Below are 16,252 nucleotides of genomic sequence, written 5' to 3' on the forward strand. Positions count from 1 at the left end.
GTGGATACCTACCTACATTTTTACGATACATAATAATGTATAATATATACTCCTAACTTATTAATTAATATTTTATAAAAAAATGAATTAATACATAAATATTGTTTACAAGCTGGCATATGACATAATAATGTGTAATAGGGTTGTGGCTTTCCTATCTCAGAAACAGAAACATATTTTGTAACTATGACAACAATCATTTCGTAGCCGGTAGGTACTGAGATATTAATCGACAATAGAACAAAAAATAAAATTGGGTATAACGATTATTAATTTGTCAGTTCATGGACACTCGTATTATATTATTTTTGCATACGGTTTCATGACAATCGTTATCAACAATCCTTCATATTTTTGTATACCGAAGATGTATTCGAAATAGTTTTATTGATCGCATAAACTGAATTACAAAATATTATAGTTACGTGATTACGACACAATCATGGAAAAAATTCAACTGCTCAAAAATTGATATTCAAGTACGCATTCATGTTTTTTGACTACGTAAAATGTGTTATCTACGCTTGGCTCGTTGTTGTGCCTCGTGGTAGTCATTATTTTTTATCATCCCCCTGAAGTAAAACTCTTCAGATACTCCCCCGTGATACCGAATTACCAATATTTCCAATAAAGATTACAAATATTACCTATATAATATATTTTATAGGTTCATATAATAAACATAAATGTTAAACAATTTAAAAGATTGTACTGTACAACGTCTAAAATAAAACTTTTATTAACATTTGAGAAATATACATTGTTCATAATGCTCTTAGAAACATAAAATTTATTTAGTGTTCTTTGGAACGTTTTGAATTATGACACTATATAGCGCAAGATTTAACTATGGAAAAATAAACTATAAATTATTCGGTTCACGGTTAAAGTACTTACTCTGATTAATACAACCCTAAGTATTTTCATAAACTAAATTTTCCAAGTATAACGTATTAATCTTCAACAGATGGCATCTCAATCAAACATAATTATTTCTTGAGTTGGTTTTTGATTTGATTTTAGGTATAATAGTTTCTAGTAAAAAAAAAATTAAAAACGTATTTTATTTTTTATACAAACGTGTTTGGGCTTTTTGTTTCTCCGAAATTATGTTACAATAAATTTTTATTATGCTCACGAAATATTAAATAGTTTAATGTCATACAATCATCTCAATTATAATATTATACGTTACATATTATTACACGATGTAGATTGAAAGTGATTAATGTATCATAATAATATGTTCGTGTTCACTGTTTCGAAAAATTTCATAGCTTGTGATCAGAATATTTAAAATAAATACCGTTTTTATTTACAATTTCTATTTGTATAATAATAATTACAAAGTTAATTTTAGCTGACCATGATATATTGAGATAAAAATGTTCTTATATTATATAATTAAATACTAAAATCTTATAAAATAATATTTAAAGAAATAGTAATCTTAACGATGCTGTGAAACAATCCCTGTCAGCCAAACAAATAATTACATTTTTTAAATAAAAAGATTAATAAATGTATTCACTATTGTCTAATGTGTTCTTTAAATTCGAAATTCATAATTTGGTTTATTTTATTAAACATATTATAGTAATTATCTTGTAGGTAAATTAATTGTCTTTTTTTGTAACTTACTTTTTAAATAATGTCAGTAAAAAATAATTAGATAAAAATAAAAATGTTTACAAATAATTATACAAATTATCATTAAAAAATATTCATAAAAATACAGTTATATCATTACATAAAATAAAATCAGTTTTTTTTTTGTCTTGGATATTTTAATAATAGTAAAACTTGTTTGTAATTCTTATTTTAATTTCAAGGAAAAAATGCGTGTATAATAATATTTAAAAAAATCCTTCAAGAAAATGTGTCCGTGTTTAGTCAATAAATAAAATAAACAAATTATGTTCAGTCGTGTTAATCTTTTAACTAGGTTAAATAAAAATCCTTCAAAGCATATCAGTTATGTTCACTGTGCCGAACAATCGAAGTCGTATTCGTTATAACTGTTGTCGCTGTGGGTTGTCATAATATCATCAGTCTTGTGCCGTTTCGTTTAGATGTTTGACAAGGATTGAAATTTAAAACGACACATTTGTTCTGTATCCCTAACTATTTGTTTGGGTTTATTGCGCGATTATTACACTCAAGACTGGTAATGGTCAAATTATAATAATGTTAGCGAAAAATAAAATGATATTTACTTGCAACTGAAAAGGCTTGTGATTTATGGGCGTGTCACGTTTACAAAACAAAACTCAATATCGTATAGTGGGTAGATAATAAGTATTCACTTATAAAGTAAAATAATATATGTTCCGTAAAACCAGAAAGTCTCCCGAAAATCATTTTAGAAGTTTTAATGCACCAATATATAAAATGTACCTTTATAGCATAAATTCGTAAGTTTTGTTTTACTAGCTTTTGGATTCGTATTGTACATTCATTATGCATGTATTTCAAATGTATAGGTATATTGTGACGTTGGTTGTCAGTCACTTAGTATTTTCACCGTTAAATTATAAACGTCATTTCTCTCCTCCCACGCCACCCACGCAAACTTCCATACTTAGTTGGCTGCTACATTTTCGCTTTGCTTTATTTACTTAATAATTAATTAATCAATTATATTATAACGAACTTTTGTGATCGTCTTGACTTGACCGGCTTCATTTTTTAAACTGACATTGCGCTTATTTTTTAATTTTATATTTTTATATTCACTATTTAATTTAGACGGGTTGATTGTCTCCCTTACATTATTATATTTACATTTTGCTATGCTATTTTAATACTGTTGTGTTTGTTGTATCGTTTGTTATGTACTATGTTGTTGCGTAATTATTTTGTTTAGCGACAAAAGTGTCCAGCAAGCAGCTTGAAGGTCCGGAAGGTGCCAATCTGTTTATATACCATCTCCCTCAGGATTTCGCTGATTCTGATCTCGTGACCATGTTTTTACCATTTGGTAACGTTATATCGGCAAAGGTTTACATTGATAAAGAGACCAAACTGTCCAAGTGTTTCGGTAAGTCGCGCAGGTGCGCATTATACGAGCAGAAAACGGTGAAAAATTACGCGTTAAGTTTTAGTAATTACTAATTATATTTTTCACTATTTTTCTCACTTTAAAAAAAAGTATATATATATATTGAAAGCGTAGGCACGAAGTCTTGTACTCTGTCAAACGATTACTATATAATTTTGTATCCGTGACATTGTATTCATTTTTAAATTTTTTATTGACACTATAACATAGTGAACAAATCATGATTGTCGAAATAGTTAAGGATATTTCCGATACTTTCGTGCGTGATCTGCGAGGTTGGTCACCTACACCTTAAACGAGAAACATATATTTTTATCTCCGGCAAACCGCCATTATGTATGTTTCTTTGGGCTTAAGTTTTTACATTTTGGGTGGAAGGGGAGGGTGGGCGATTGCTCACTTATGCAGTCAGCCTTAGTTGCCATTTTAAAGTACACCTATTTTGCCCTACCTCTATATACCATTTTATGTTGCGATGTTGTAATGTATTGTCCTGCTTTTGCCTGTAGTGCAGTTTTATCAAATCATAATAAGTAATAACAGTTTTAAAGCTGTATACTATGCTAATATAGACATGCCTGAACAATGACGTCCAATAGTATATTGTTTATAGTGAAAAATAATATTAATTATATTACTATACATAAGAAGACGCAACAACCGCGAATTAGATCTTTTCTTGTTTTTCAATAGTCATAGAAATAACCACGTGAAATTGTGTTTCTATTGCGTGTTTCAACTGTAAAAGTATTTGAAATAAAAACGAACGATTCAACTTGGTACTTACCTACTTAATACTTTGGTTCAAAATCGAAACAAAACTTTCGATTTTGAATCTCGTCCGTAGAGTTGCTAGAGTACAAGACCGTTCTTGCACGTGCGCAAGACAATGAAGACAAAATGTACACGAGTGGTTGCGTCCTCTTAAATTAATATAACAATGCATGCTTCCTTTAGACCAGTGGTTTACAATATTCCAGAATAAAGTTGTTATTTAGTGCTTTAGCGGTATTGATCTAATCGCCGCATCTGGTAACAATAATAATATTAATATAATAATAGTAAAAATAATAATTATCCAATCCAATCGAATCGTCAACAAATCGCATTGTAATAAATAATAATATTATACTACTATGCGTCTTACAAACAAATAGGTACGTCTGTGGGACAATGCTCAGTAATTGGTTGGGTCTCGTGGCAGCGAGTATATATGTATACGACGAATTGCGCGATTAATAATCTTACGCCTTCGCTTGTGCGCGCACGACAAATAAAAGTACTTATTACCGACTGTTTCAAAAAACTTCAGCCACAATAAAAATTGACGATCAACATTTCTCCGTTGCAGAACGAAATTCAACAATTAAATTAATTTGTTTTTCCTATTGCTGGCGTAAATTTTGTTCACACTACATTCCGTTACATAATATTTGCCAAAGGAAAATGTTTTCGTTTCAGTAGATTCGGAAATGCGCGTTTGAAACTTGGTTTCCTCTTTAATGGTCCTCTATGAAGATTATTATTATTTCGTTGGCTATTTATAATGAAGCGCAGATGTCCACTTCAATAATATTTAAAACGCGCAACAAAAAACGAATTTAATATTTTATTTTCATACGGTCATTTAAATATTTGAACTGTGCATGTGGGCAGGGGCTGGTGTTTCGCATACGAGTCATTTTTGGAAATGTTGATTTTAAATTTTATTGATATTTTACACTCGGATTATCCCGACCCGGTGACTGGCGGCGCATCATCGCGGGCGGTCTGCGGATTCTCCGATGCAAGTAATGAATTTCGTATTGATTTTCGTCGCAACATTCGAGCCTCCTCTTTGCACCGCGACCGTTCGGTAAAACTGAAAAAAAATATACGTATCAAATATTCCAGTGAACAATGTAATATTTTTTTTCCAAACGTAGTTTTGTCCCTCGGGGGTGGTTTTTATCGCGTAGATGCGATAATAATTCACGTTGTAGACCTCTGCGCGAGACGTGTTGGTTGTCGCATTGGCGGGTCCACCTAAAACACAACAGCGAGCATGTATAATAATATACTGTTGTATCTATTTGTATTTACTACTGTGCTAGTGCAGTCCGACTTGGTCAACTCAAAGTACGTCATTGAGTATGATAACTCGGAACTTTTTGTCCGGTTCTCTGCACTTCCTATATTTGAACAGTGTATGAAAAACAAAATATATATTGTGTTTAATTCATTTTTTTTATTACATGCGACAAAAGGCATAGTATAAAATGATTTATTTTCGGAAGACACAAAATATTTTTAGCCGTTATTGTTATTTCTTTTTTTGTTAAGTACAATGGATTTTAATTTTGATTTTCGTTCTTTTAAATTTATATTTTACCTTGTGATCAACACAATATAGAATACAATTGAATAATAATATCTGTGTGTTTCCTAATATTACGAGTATGTTGTGTCCCATAACGAAACCATTTTTATTCTCCGATCACCTCAATTTTGACTGTATTAAGTATACTGTACTATACTTATACTGTACTCAGTGTTGAGAGGCAGAACAACCCTGAATAATTAATTATTTATTTAGATACCCACCACTATTTGCCACAATGATAATAGATAATCTATAGTCGTGCTCAATGGCGTAAGTAAGACCAAATTTAGTTGGTTGCAACAAAAGTTTTCAAAATTTCTCAGATCCGTGTTAGGCTTTACCCTCCCCACATACATAATTTTTTTTATTGATTTTCATACTTTTTACCTAACTTAATTAAAAATAATATATGTAAAAAAAGTATTTTATTTTACCTATTTATAAATTACATAATAAATAGATAAATTCAAATTAAACGGTGACTCTAATTTTAGAAATTTCTAGGGTTGCAATATAATACCTTTGCAAGTGACCCCCCAGCTTACGCCATTGATTGTGATGTGTCGAGAAGTTATAGCACCTACACGATGATTAATAAATAATATTTTACTATGAAACTGATAACAACAATTATAATAATAATATTAATAAATTGTATAAAATACTCAGTTTTTTAATTTTTGTCTCCCCCTTATGTAGGGTTTGTGTCGTACGACAATGCGTACAGCGCGCAGGCGGCCATACAGACGATGAACTCGTACCAGGTGGGCAACAAGAGGCTAAAAGTGCAACTTAAGAGACCCAAAGAGGCGTCCAGGCCGTACTAACAGCGCCAACTACCGACCGACCGACCGACCGACCAACAATCGCACCCGACAAGAACGGTCGTGTACGCCGTACTATTTTTGTTTAAGAAGACATGAACTATAATAATAATTGTTATGTGTGTACATAATAATACTTGGTTTCTTTTACTTTTGTTTCGTTTTTTTGTTTTTGTTTTCGTTTTTTTTTTTTTTATATATAATATTATATAATATATAAATATGTATATCTACATGACACAGAATGATAGGGATATTTTTAACGCAGCTTTTGAGGTAAAACAAATCGAGAAATAAAGATGTAAAGAACTATATACTGAATTACGAAAAATTGAAACATAACTTAATGACATACTGAATTCTCATTTGAACTATTTTGTTATGTTTATGTATATATGTCTTATATGTATAAGGAAATATGTCAGATTATTAATTTTGTTTTATTTCCGTGTTTTTCTTCTTCATTATTAATTTTTTTGTTTTGTTCTAATGTTATTATTTCTTTACAAAAGGACCAATTTTTCGTTATTATTATTCTTTGGGACGCCGTTTCGACTCGTCTCTATGTATTATGGTTTTACACTTAACACTGAACAGTAGTCTTAAATTAATTAATTTTTGATCGTTTAAATGACATCTCTAGACTGCTCTTTTATTATTAATATGTAATGTTTTTCTTTATCGTTTTCGAACTAATCGTGTATACCCTTGAAATTATTTGTTCGGCAATCAGGGTATTAAGAGAGTATACCCTTAAAGAAATGTAATTTATTTGATAAATAATAATAATGTACTAAAAAATTTGAATTACGCCCCGTAATGGTTCCTGTAGTTTAATATAAAAAAACAAAAAAAAAACATATTTAGCGTACAGTTTTGTAAAAATAAGTGGTCAAAATAGTATACTCATAATATGTAATAACTACCTAATAATAATGTTTGTTTTGTTTTTTCTTTTTAATTGCAACGACTTATAAAATTAAATTTTGTTCAGTATTAATTTTAATTTATTGTTTTTGCATGTGTTAATAATTTTATAGACTTTTTCCAATTGATGCCATTTTCAATAACTACAAAGACTTACATTTTTGTTTAGGTGATATTATTATGTTCTTTGTGCTTGAAAAAAAAAAACTAAAAAAAATCACGTGTTCATGATTGTGAAAATTTGTCTTTTTGTCTTGTGTCCCGTTTGCATTTATATTATATAAAGTAATAATATTGTTGAATAAATGTTTATATGATATCAATCATCACGATCGTTGACAGGCATTATTGTGATAAGAATAGCCTAATTTTGTTTTGTTTTATCATAATTAAAATGTTTTTTTTTCAATAATTAAAAGCATCGAAACTTAAGTATATTATATATTTATTTATATACATATATATTATAGCACTGCTACTCGTGAGCTAGTTACTTAGTCAAAACGTATTGAATATTTTTTAAAACTAGTGTTTTGGTGCTAAAGCGATTTTTAACATGTTTTTGTTTATTTTTTTTTTTGCATTAGGCCATATTATGTTATGTAATGTTAGTATAAGGTATTTAGCCCAAGTGAAATGGTTTTTTTTTTTAATTTTGTTTAATAATTCTCCCCTCCAGTTTTTGAAGACTCTTATTATATATATTTAGAAAAAACACGTTGTAATATTATGTTTATTGATGTTCACTTATTGTTTGTGAAAGAAAAGTTTTTTGTGTTTAAACATATTTTTTTCTGTTCATTTTTATGAAGTTATTATATGAATACTTAATACAAATACATTTGCATGTAATAATGCCGTACAATTAAGTCTTGTGTTGGTGTTTACTAGTTTATATATTTGTTCGTTTTCTGCAATACTTGTATGCACTTATACAATGTGTTGCTATTGTTTTGTATCCGGCCTATCTGTCAATATATGGTTCGTCATGTTATGTTATAAAAATGAAAATAACAACAACTAAAAATACATTTATATTCATTTAGTTTGTAAAAATGTTAAACCTATGGAACGTATTATCTTAGATATCGTATACAGTTATTAGCCGACGCGCGATGAGGGGAACCTAAATTCATGGCTTTAGTGCAAAAACTCAAAACCTGGTTGGGGTTTTTTTCAAAATTTGTAGAGTGATTGGTGGTTTTATCGGGTTGTCGGCAAAATATTCCACCTGGAAACCTCAATTTAATGTGATATTTTTACTACCTAGTGATAATTCACGGTACTCCCATTCATCATCACACATTAAGCTATAACATGTTTACAATTCAACAAACAGGTTACAATATGGGTATTTTTTTAAGTAAAAAAAAACTTGTGAATAAAATATAAATAATAAACAATTTGAAATGAGGACCGATGGCTTAGCATTAGGTATAATGTAATAATATGATAGGTATATATTTTGGTTAAATAAACTTTACAGAGGCTAATATTTATTATTTTTTTGGATAAAATAATATTATTTTTTCGCACTTAATAATATAAGAACTTAAGCTGCCACGTCAAATGTAAACTTGGCTCTTCGTTTCCAGTGTATCGGCTATGGTGGTGTATATCATAATATTTTTTAAAAATTATTTACGAGTATATATTTTGAAAATCAGCTCGGGTTTTACTGTGGCGTTCTGACGAAAAAACCTATTGGGTTTATTGATTGGTCGAACCCGGAAAAGCAGTCTGGGCTTATAACGTGGATGGTCTCTGTGCCAACGATGGTTTAGAAAACCGCCGTGTTTAAAAAAAGAAAATTGACTTGGTTCTTCGTCGGGAATAATAATGGAATACAAATGGTATATATCATTAACATAATGAAATTATTCACAACAAAGCATAGCACTACAAAATAAATTACTCGAGAAGAATTTTTACAATATTGATTATATTATATAGGCGATGGTAACGGAGACGAGGCGTGTGATAAACAATATTATATTAGCACAGTTTTTCTTACATACATTTTATGATCAAATTTTGACGAAATTATAGATATTATTTTAAATATTGATATTAGATTTTTCTATTAAAAAATACATAAATATTATTTTTGGGTTCCCAACACTGTAACTTACATTTGAAATTGTATTAAACGCAATGACATTTTCATAACATTTTTAATAATTTTAAATCATGTAAGGAAATATAATAAATAGTTATAATGTATACTAACATATTTTATTGCCGAGATGTTCCTCTTGTCCGATATCGGAACTATATCTAACTGTGGGGTGTGTCGTGTGTGCATCACATTGTATAATGATAATTTATGACAATAATCATAATAATTTAGAACCTTACATTCGGCTCAAAAAAAAAAGTATAAATGTACAACTTTTTTTTTTATAAATTATTATGATTACTGTTATCAACTATCATTATACGATGTGATGCACACAGCCCATAGTTAGTTAGTTCCGATCACGGTCAAGAGAAACATCTTGGTAATAAAATATATTAGTATACAATTCGTTATTGCTATTTGTTATATTTCCTGACAGATATTACGTATATTTTATACTATTGATCTATCCACACTGTTCAACTGTGAGGTGGTATTGACTCAGAAGTTAATAATTACCTATAATATTATTATGTAATTAAAATGTAGGTACCTACTCAACGTACACTATTAAAATAACTAAATAATAATTAATATAACAAAATTTAATGGAAGATTTTTTTGGAAAAAAATTATATTGACCAAACAGTATTTATAGTAGTAAAATAAGCAAGTATAGTAGCAACATCATGAAATACACTTGAGCATAGGCTGACAGACCATCTCCGCTCAGAATTGTTTTTTGTGTACAATGATAATTGATAAATTATTGAATTCAACTTTAACAATTCCATTACAGCGGACCCACTTGACATCTACTGTACAACTGTACTGTCAACTGCAGAGCGAGCACTTGCCCACCTTTTTTGATTTTAATATATTGTCTGTTAACTTTAAACTCATATCTTACCATCGACTTGATGAGAACTAACTCTAGTTAACTTTATAGTGCCGATAAGAATCTGCTTTGAAAAGATAAATATTTTGATGATTTATAATATGATGAACAATGTGTGTAGTCTTTTCATCCTCGTTTTAGTATTCAGACAAACTAAAAAGTTACAACTTTAATTTTGAGTACCTAAGTAACCTAACCGAATAACTTATTTATGATTTATTCTTCGATAAGACTTATTCCGACATTGAAAAACCGGAAAATAACGTATTTTTGTCATCCGGCAAATAACCTAAATCAGATTGAAAAACCGGGCCTTAATCCGAGTGTACAAAATAACAAAATAATTGATGAATTCAATGGATTGATAACAAATTGGTAATTACCAAATAATTGTTCCTTTTGAACCATTGCAATAATATTGTAATGCACTAATGACTAATACCTATTGATATCATAGGCATAAGTACCACAGAATAAAGAACCTATACATAATAAATATTGATGTTGTGTCTGTGTCCTTTGGTGATAATAATAATAACAACAAAATATATTATTATGTCTACGGGGTAAGGAAACAACAATAGGTATACCTACATTCTCTTCTATGAATCACCAAAGCGTATTTCTATCTCTCTCAAGTCTCAGTCGATATACAGTTGTCGTGCAATAAGTGTGGGTGAAGCCGTGAAGGGAATGGATTTCACGGTCTATGAGGTCATTGTGTCTGTATTTGTGGTTACCACCCATCGTCATATCGTACCCGTCGAGCCCGGAGATTGTCTGACCGCGGTTACCTGTCGATTGTGTCGTGGTATCACCTACCCACACAATTTCTCATCCCTCGTCGATTTCGTCGTGAACGTGTTCTGTCACTGTCGTACAAGAAGTGCGTATAGCTGCAATAGGAAACTGTCAAACCCCCCTGACCGCATTTAAATAATAGCTTCTTACAATATTTCTCACCTCAATTCTTGCAGGGTGATACCGGGTGAGAATGCGTGCGATATACAATTTACATCATGTTTAACAGCATTTTTTAATATTTCAAATAAGCTGCGATAACTTATCATCGTTTTGTCAATTCAATCTAATGAGCTTATATTTTGTAATGCTGTGAATATCGGGGTTATATTCAATACCTATCTAGTGGTCGTATTTGTACAACTCACGACACACCGTTTTAGACCCAGTGGCTGGTAATCCCGGTCTTCGTAATTTGAAAGGCTCAGTAAAATCGATTATCATAAATTCCAATCATATTAATATCATACAATAATATAATATGAATACCGTGTCATGATATTTTATTACCTGCCGGCCAGTGCAGCTAAGCCAGTGGCATACGCTATACAACTTGTGGCGAAATTCGTATAAAATCTGGGTACGAGAAATGTAATTTAGATACGTCTTTGACTGTATTTTTTGAGAATTGTAAGTTTCCGCACTCGAGTAGCAGGTAAAAAATGACATACTTTAATTCCTTCATATAAGATGTGTAAATTCTTTATCGAATATAAAAAATAGACATGTAAGTTTCTGAACGGTAAACAAAAGGTACCTATGGCTAGTTCCTGCACCGCAGAAAATATATCATTATATAATATTATAAATGTATACAAATACCCATACAACATTTACTAATAGAATATCGTCAATTTAATGAAGAAAGATCAAAATATAACATTCCAAATAACTTTTAGCTTCAACAATGAACTTAAAAACATTTTTAACATACTGATATTTATCAAAGACGCCAATTTATACGAAACCATATAATCAGAATAAAATCAAAAAATGTTAATATCTATAGGAACAATTTTAATTTTTAATTGTGCTGGCTTCCTTATTTACATCGATTTTAGGTACATAAAAAAAAGTATAACTTTTATAATGTACTGAGGACTCATATTATGTAACATTGTAACTGTAACACACTAAAAGCATCCAATGAACAATGCAGTCGAGGTTTTGTACCTATTTATTTAAAATAATGAAAAAAATACTATATTTTATATAATATTGTAAGTTATCAAATGATATGTACCTATTATGATATTTTAATTTTTTAAGACAGTATCATCATGGGGTGGATGGGGCCGCTACTTAAATTTACGAAAATGGGCAGATGAAAAATATTACTGCTAAAACTATAATACATTTACATAGGCACATACAAATATAATTAAATAAATATTATAATACTGATAATATATATTTAAATCTAGCTTAAATCTATAATTATCACAGTGCGAGCAGTGGAGAAGTCCACCTTATTCGCATGCATCATCGCGCCAACGAAAAATAGTTGTGCGGCCGCGTTATCGACTGACCGCCGTCACTGGTGTTTATCTTGGAATTTAGGTATTATGCTTAGGCTTATCGACCTGTAACTATAGCTGTCACCAACCAATATAAATAATAATTATTACAGACGTCATTCTGTTTTTGTCTTTCTGTTGTAGTGTTGTCAGTTGTCACTGTCTGTACCTATCTAATATTACGTAGGTATCCGCATCTATTTGGATTTAACATATTTTACTATAGAATGTTCTTGAGTTTAGTTTTTTAGACAAGTAGGTACATTTTTGTATTATAATTTAAGCTGGTCACACATACATCTTGATGGGCACTGTCGAATAATTCGATAGTTTATTCGTTACTAGTATTCGAATTTTCATTCGATGTATTTGAATAACAAATTATTTCCAAATTATTTACCAAAAAATAGAGGTGGGGGTTGCCAGGTCGATTCTTTCAAATTTAAGGTAATTGTTTTATTGGAACTTATTGGATATGATCATGTAGGCCCCTAGATTCTATTTTTCCGGGCCTGTCAGATCATGCCTATCCGCCTGGTACCATCAGTTTGATAACTTATAATTCTTATACATACAATTCTCCGGTCAAAGTGTTTGTTATTGAACTCCTCCAAAACGGCTTGACTGATTTTAATGCATTTTTTTTATATATTTGGTAGGTATGAGAATAGGTTGTAGAGTATTTATCACTCTCATATCCTCGCCCTTTGTTGCATTTGTGTTTATTAATGGTTGCTATTCGTTATATTAGAAATACTAGTATAAATATATTTAGTATAAATTGATATTTTTTTTTGTTTATTGGTTTCCAGTGGTGAATCAGGCAAACCAGGTATACGCATGCATCAAATTGAATATTCGCACATTGCCTACAAAGTTGGCTGAGTTTCACTCATAGTCACTCATCGGCGTCAAAACCTAATCAAATTAAAAAATAAAACATATTATTCATACAGAATAACCCCTAGTGGGGTTGCAGATAATATAGTAATATACTACTCTCAATGCTCGCATTATCACATTCGAGTCTCATATAGAATTGGCATTTTTAACGGGCAAGTGGGCAACCAAGTGCATGAGATCAGCATTGCTAGTATTGTATGAAGTATGGTTTATTATTTTTAATGATTATTCAATTGTAAAATGTATGAAATGTGATATTCTTATACAATTATATAATTATATATATAATAATTTATTTTTTTGCCATGTAGGAAATATGTATCCATAAAAAAAAATATTATGTTATTTAAAAATATTTAGTTGTTATGAATAATAATTGTGATAAATACCGGCTGTCATAATAAGACATAATTTCAATTATTTATAGAAGTCAGTAGTCACAAACGCACACCATGAGGATTCGTTCTTCGATCTTGTCCGTTTGCAATTTATTAAATAAACAGTTACCCATACTTAACATAACCTAACCTAACTCTTGTGGGAACTTTCATAGATACGTACCTAATGTATAAACATATAATGCTCATTGGTTTTAGCTTTTTAGGACATATTTTTCGGTCAAGTAGAACAGTACATTTTAATTATACCGTGTGATAATTCCAAAATAACCAAATTTTTTAGAATTATATTCTATAATATTCGGCTTGTATAATAATATTAAAGATAAGGTGTATTAGGTATTATATTTTATAAGTGGTTTATTTTTTTTTTTCAAATCAAACGCTGTTTTTGCTTAATTTTATATGTCATAAGTCATAAACTCATAACTCATAAGTCATAATACATATTATAATAATGCAATATTTCGAGTATGTAGAACAATTATTAATGTACCTACAAATGAATCTAACCTGACATACTAATAAACGCTTAATATGTATAACATACATAATTGTGTACATTGCTTTCAAAAAAATGTTTTGTTATTGCATTGTGTCTTGCATTGTTTGTGCAAGAAACTAAATTCTCATTTCTTGTTAAATTTTCGTTTGACATTTGGGCACCACTTGCTATCAATTATGATAAACATCTATCAGTGAACAATTAGGGCCAATAGATAATCTATATTTTGATTTCAACGCATAAAAATGACAGTACGTTATCGCAAACCATAAGTTTACTGTGCAGTTGTAGGTAATAGGTATACAGTTGTGGGCATAATTGGCGGTGGTAATGAATCGTATCTAGGTATAATATTTATTTTTTAATCTTGGATGACGGTCGCGGGTAATTATTTATAGTAGACAGTAGTATAATTTTAATAATATGCTAAAAATGATTTCTGTGAATTTTCCATACTCTAAGGCCGTCACAGTAACGTACCCAACGCTCCAGGGATGGCGTTGTGCGCTATGATATATATATATATCGTCGCCGCCGCGGCTGGCCGTAACCACGCCCACTTTTTCCGTGACGAGGCTCACGCTGCATAGTCGCGGGAGAGGCACATTATTTCACGAACTGTCGAGTCGAACCCATCGATGACATTGACCGTTGCGTAAATTTTGGCGTGCAAATAATGTACGAACCACGGACTAAGACCTAACCTAACCTAACCGTGATACGAACCTAATAGCACCGGCGCAGGAACCCTGTTAGCAATAATGTTAATGATAATGCATGACATTTTTATTTTTAGTTGTTGGCATATCCTCATATTTTTGGCCGAAATTCGAATTGAAGATCTTATTCACATAATAATTTTACACATTTCGGATTGTTTCTCTTTATCATTATTATATTACTACTATAGATATATATTATTATTATATACATCTTTTGTGTAATAATGTGGAAGAAATTGTATTAAGCATTAAATAAATACTTAAGTAAACATATTTACAATTCAATTTAAATTCAATGTATGCAAAATGTTAACTTGGTAACCTAACATTAATGTTTATAGATTTAGGTTTAATAAACTTTATACATGATACTCTATTTAAATGTTAGTTATTGTAAGTTTATTCAGCATTTAATACTAATTAACTTTCTAATATTTAAAATCTAATCTAAATCAAGTGTTTATAGAACACTAAGAATTTGCTTTAATGTAGAGTTTAAAAATAAACACTTATTCTAGTATTATTGAATCATATTTTCCGAACCTTTCAAATTCAACTCAACTTCAATATTTATAGAAGTTTGTAACATAGGAAAATGTTATGTGGGGCGCGCACATAACACAATTTTATAATTTTTTTATCTTCAATGGTCATTTTTTTTTGTAAGTATAATTTTAGCGAGGTCCATCATTCAATATTTGCCGGCCGCGGTAGCCCCAAAGAAAATCCTGGGGCAGCATGTGCTGCCTCTGCTGCCCCCGTGCGCACACCTATGCCCAAAACCAATTTTATTGTAAACGTTGATGATGACGTACACAATGAAATTTTATTGTTGTACATGTGTTAAAAACATTATATAACGATAGTGTCATTACTCAAATGTCAAAACCAAACAATAATCCTTAAGAACTAAATACTACAGCGACGACTTCATATAAAATACGATTTGGTGTGCCCCACTGAACAAGAGGAGAACTTTATATAAAACATATGACCTCAGTGGCGTGGCGACAAGATTTTATAGTAGGGGCGAATACATTTTTTTGATACCCACCCACGTCTCACAGATTTGTATATCCCCCGCCCCCCTCATCATAATTTTATTACAAACCTCTAAAAAAGTTATTATTTTTATTTTTATTATTAACCAATTCTAAATAATTATAATAATAATAATAATAGTAAATAAGAATTCTAGAATAGTATACTGCAGTT

The 16,252-nt window shown here is 30.2% G+C and overlaps 1 protein-coding gene across 17 annotated transcripts in view; it reads left to right on the forward strand.

Annotated features, from left to right (window-relative positions):
* The window catches only part of LOC111034385 (CUGBP Elav-like family member 1), a 178,397-nt gene extending 171,707 nt beyond the window's left edge, over positions 1 to 6,690 (forward strand). For 15 of the 17 annotated variants that reach the window (XM_022315575.1, XM_022315582.1, XM_022315587.1 and 12 more), the window contains 2 exons: positions 2,867 to 3,040; positions 6,123 to 6,690. In XM_022315575.1, coding sequence (XP_022171267.1) covers positions 2,867 to 3,040; positions 6,123 to 6,250 — 302 coding nt within the window. In that variant the 3' untranslated portion in view covers positions 6,251 to 6,690. The remainder of the gene's footprint in view (positions 1 to 2,866; positions 3,041 to 6,122) is intronic. The other 2 variants (XM_022315584.1, XM_022315591.1) reach the window with 1 other exon arrangement.
* The last annotated feature ends 9,562 nt before the right edge of the window (positions 6,691 to 16,252 follow it).

Source organism: Myzus persicae, unplaced genomic scaffold, assembly GCF_001856785.1.
Source record: "Myzus persicae strain clone G006 unplaced genomic scaffold, MPER_G0061.0, whole genome shotgun sequence".
NCBI classification, from domain to species: domain Eukaryota; kingdom Metazoa; phylum Arthropoda; class Insecta; order Hemiptera; family Aphididae; genus Myzus; species Myzus persicae.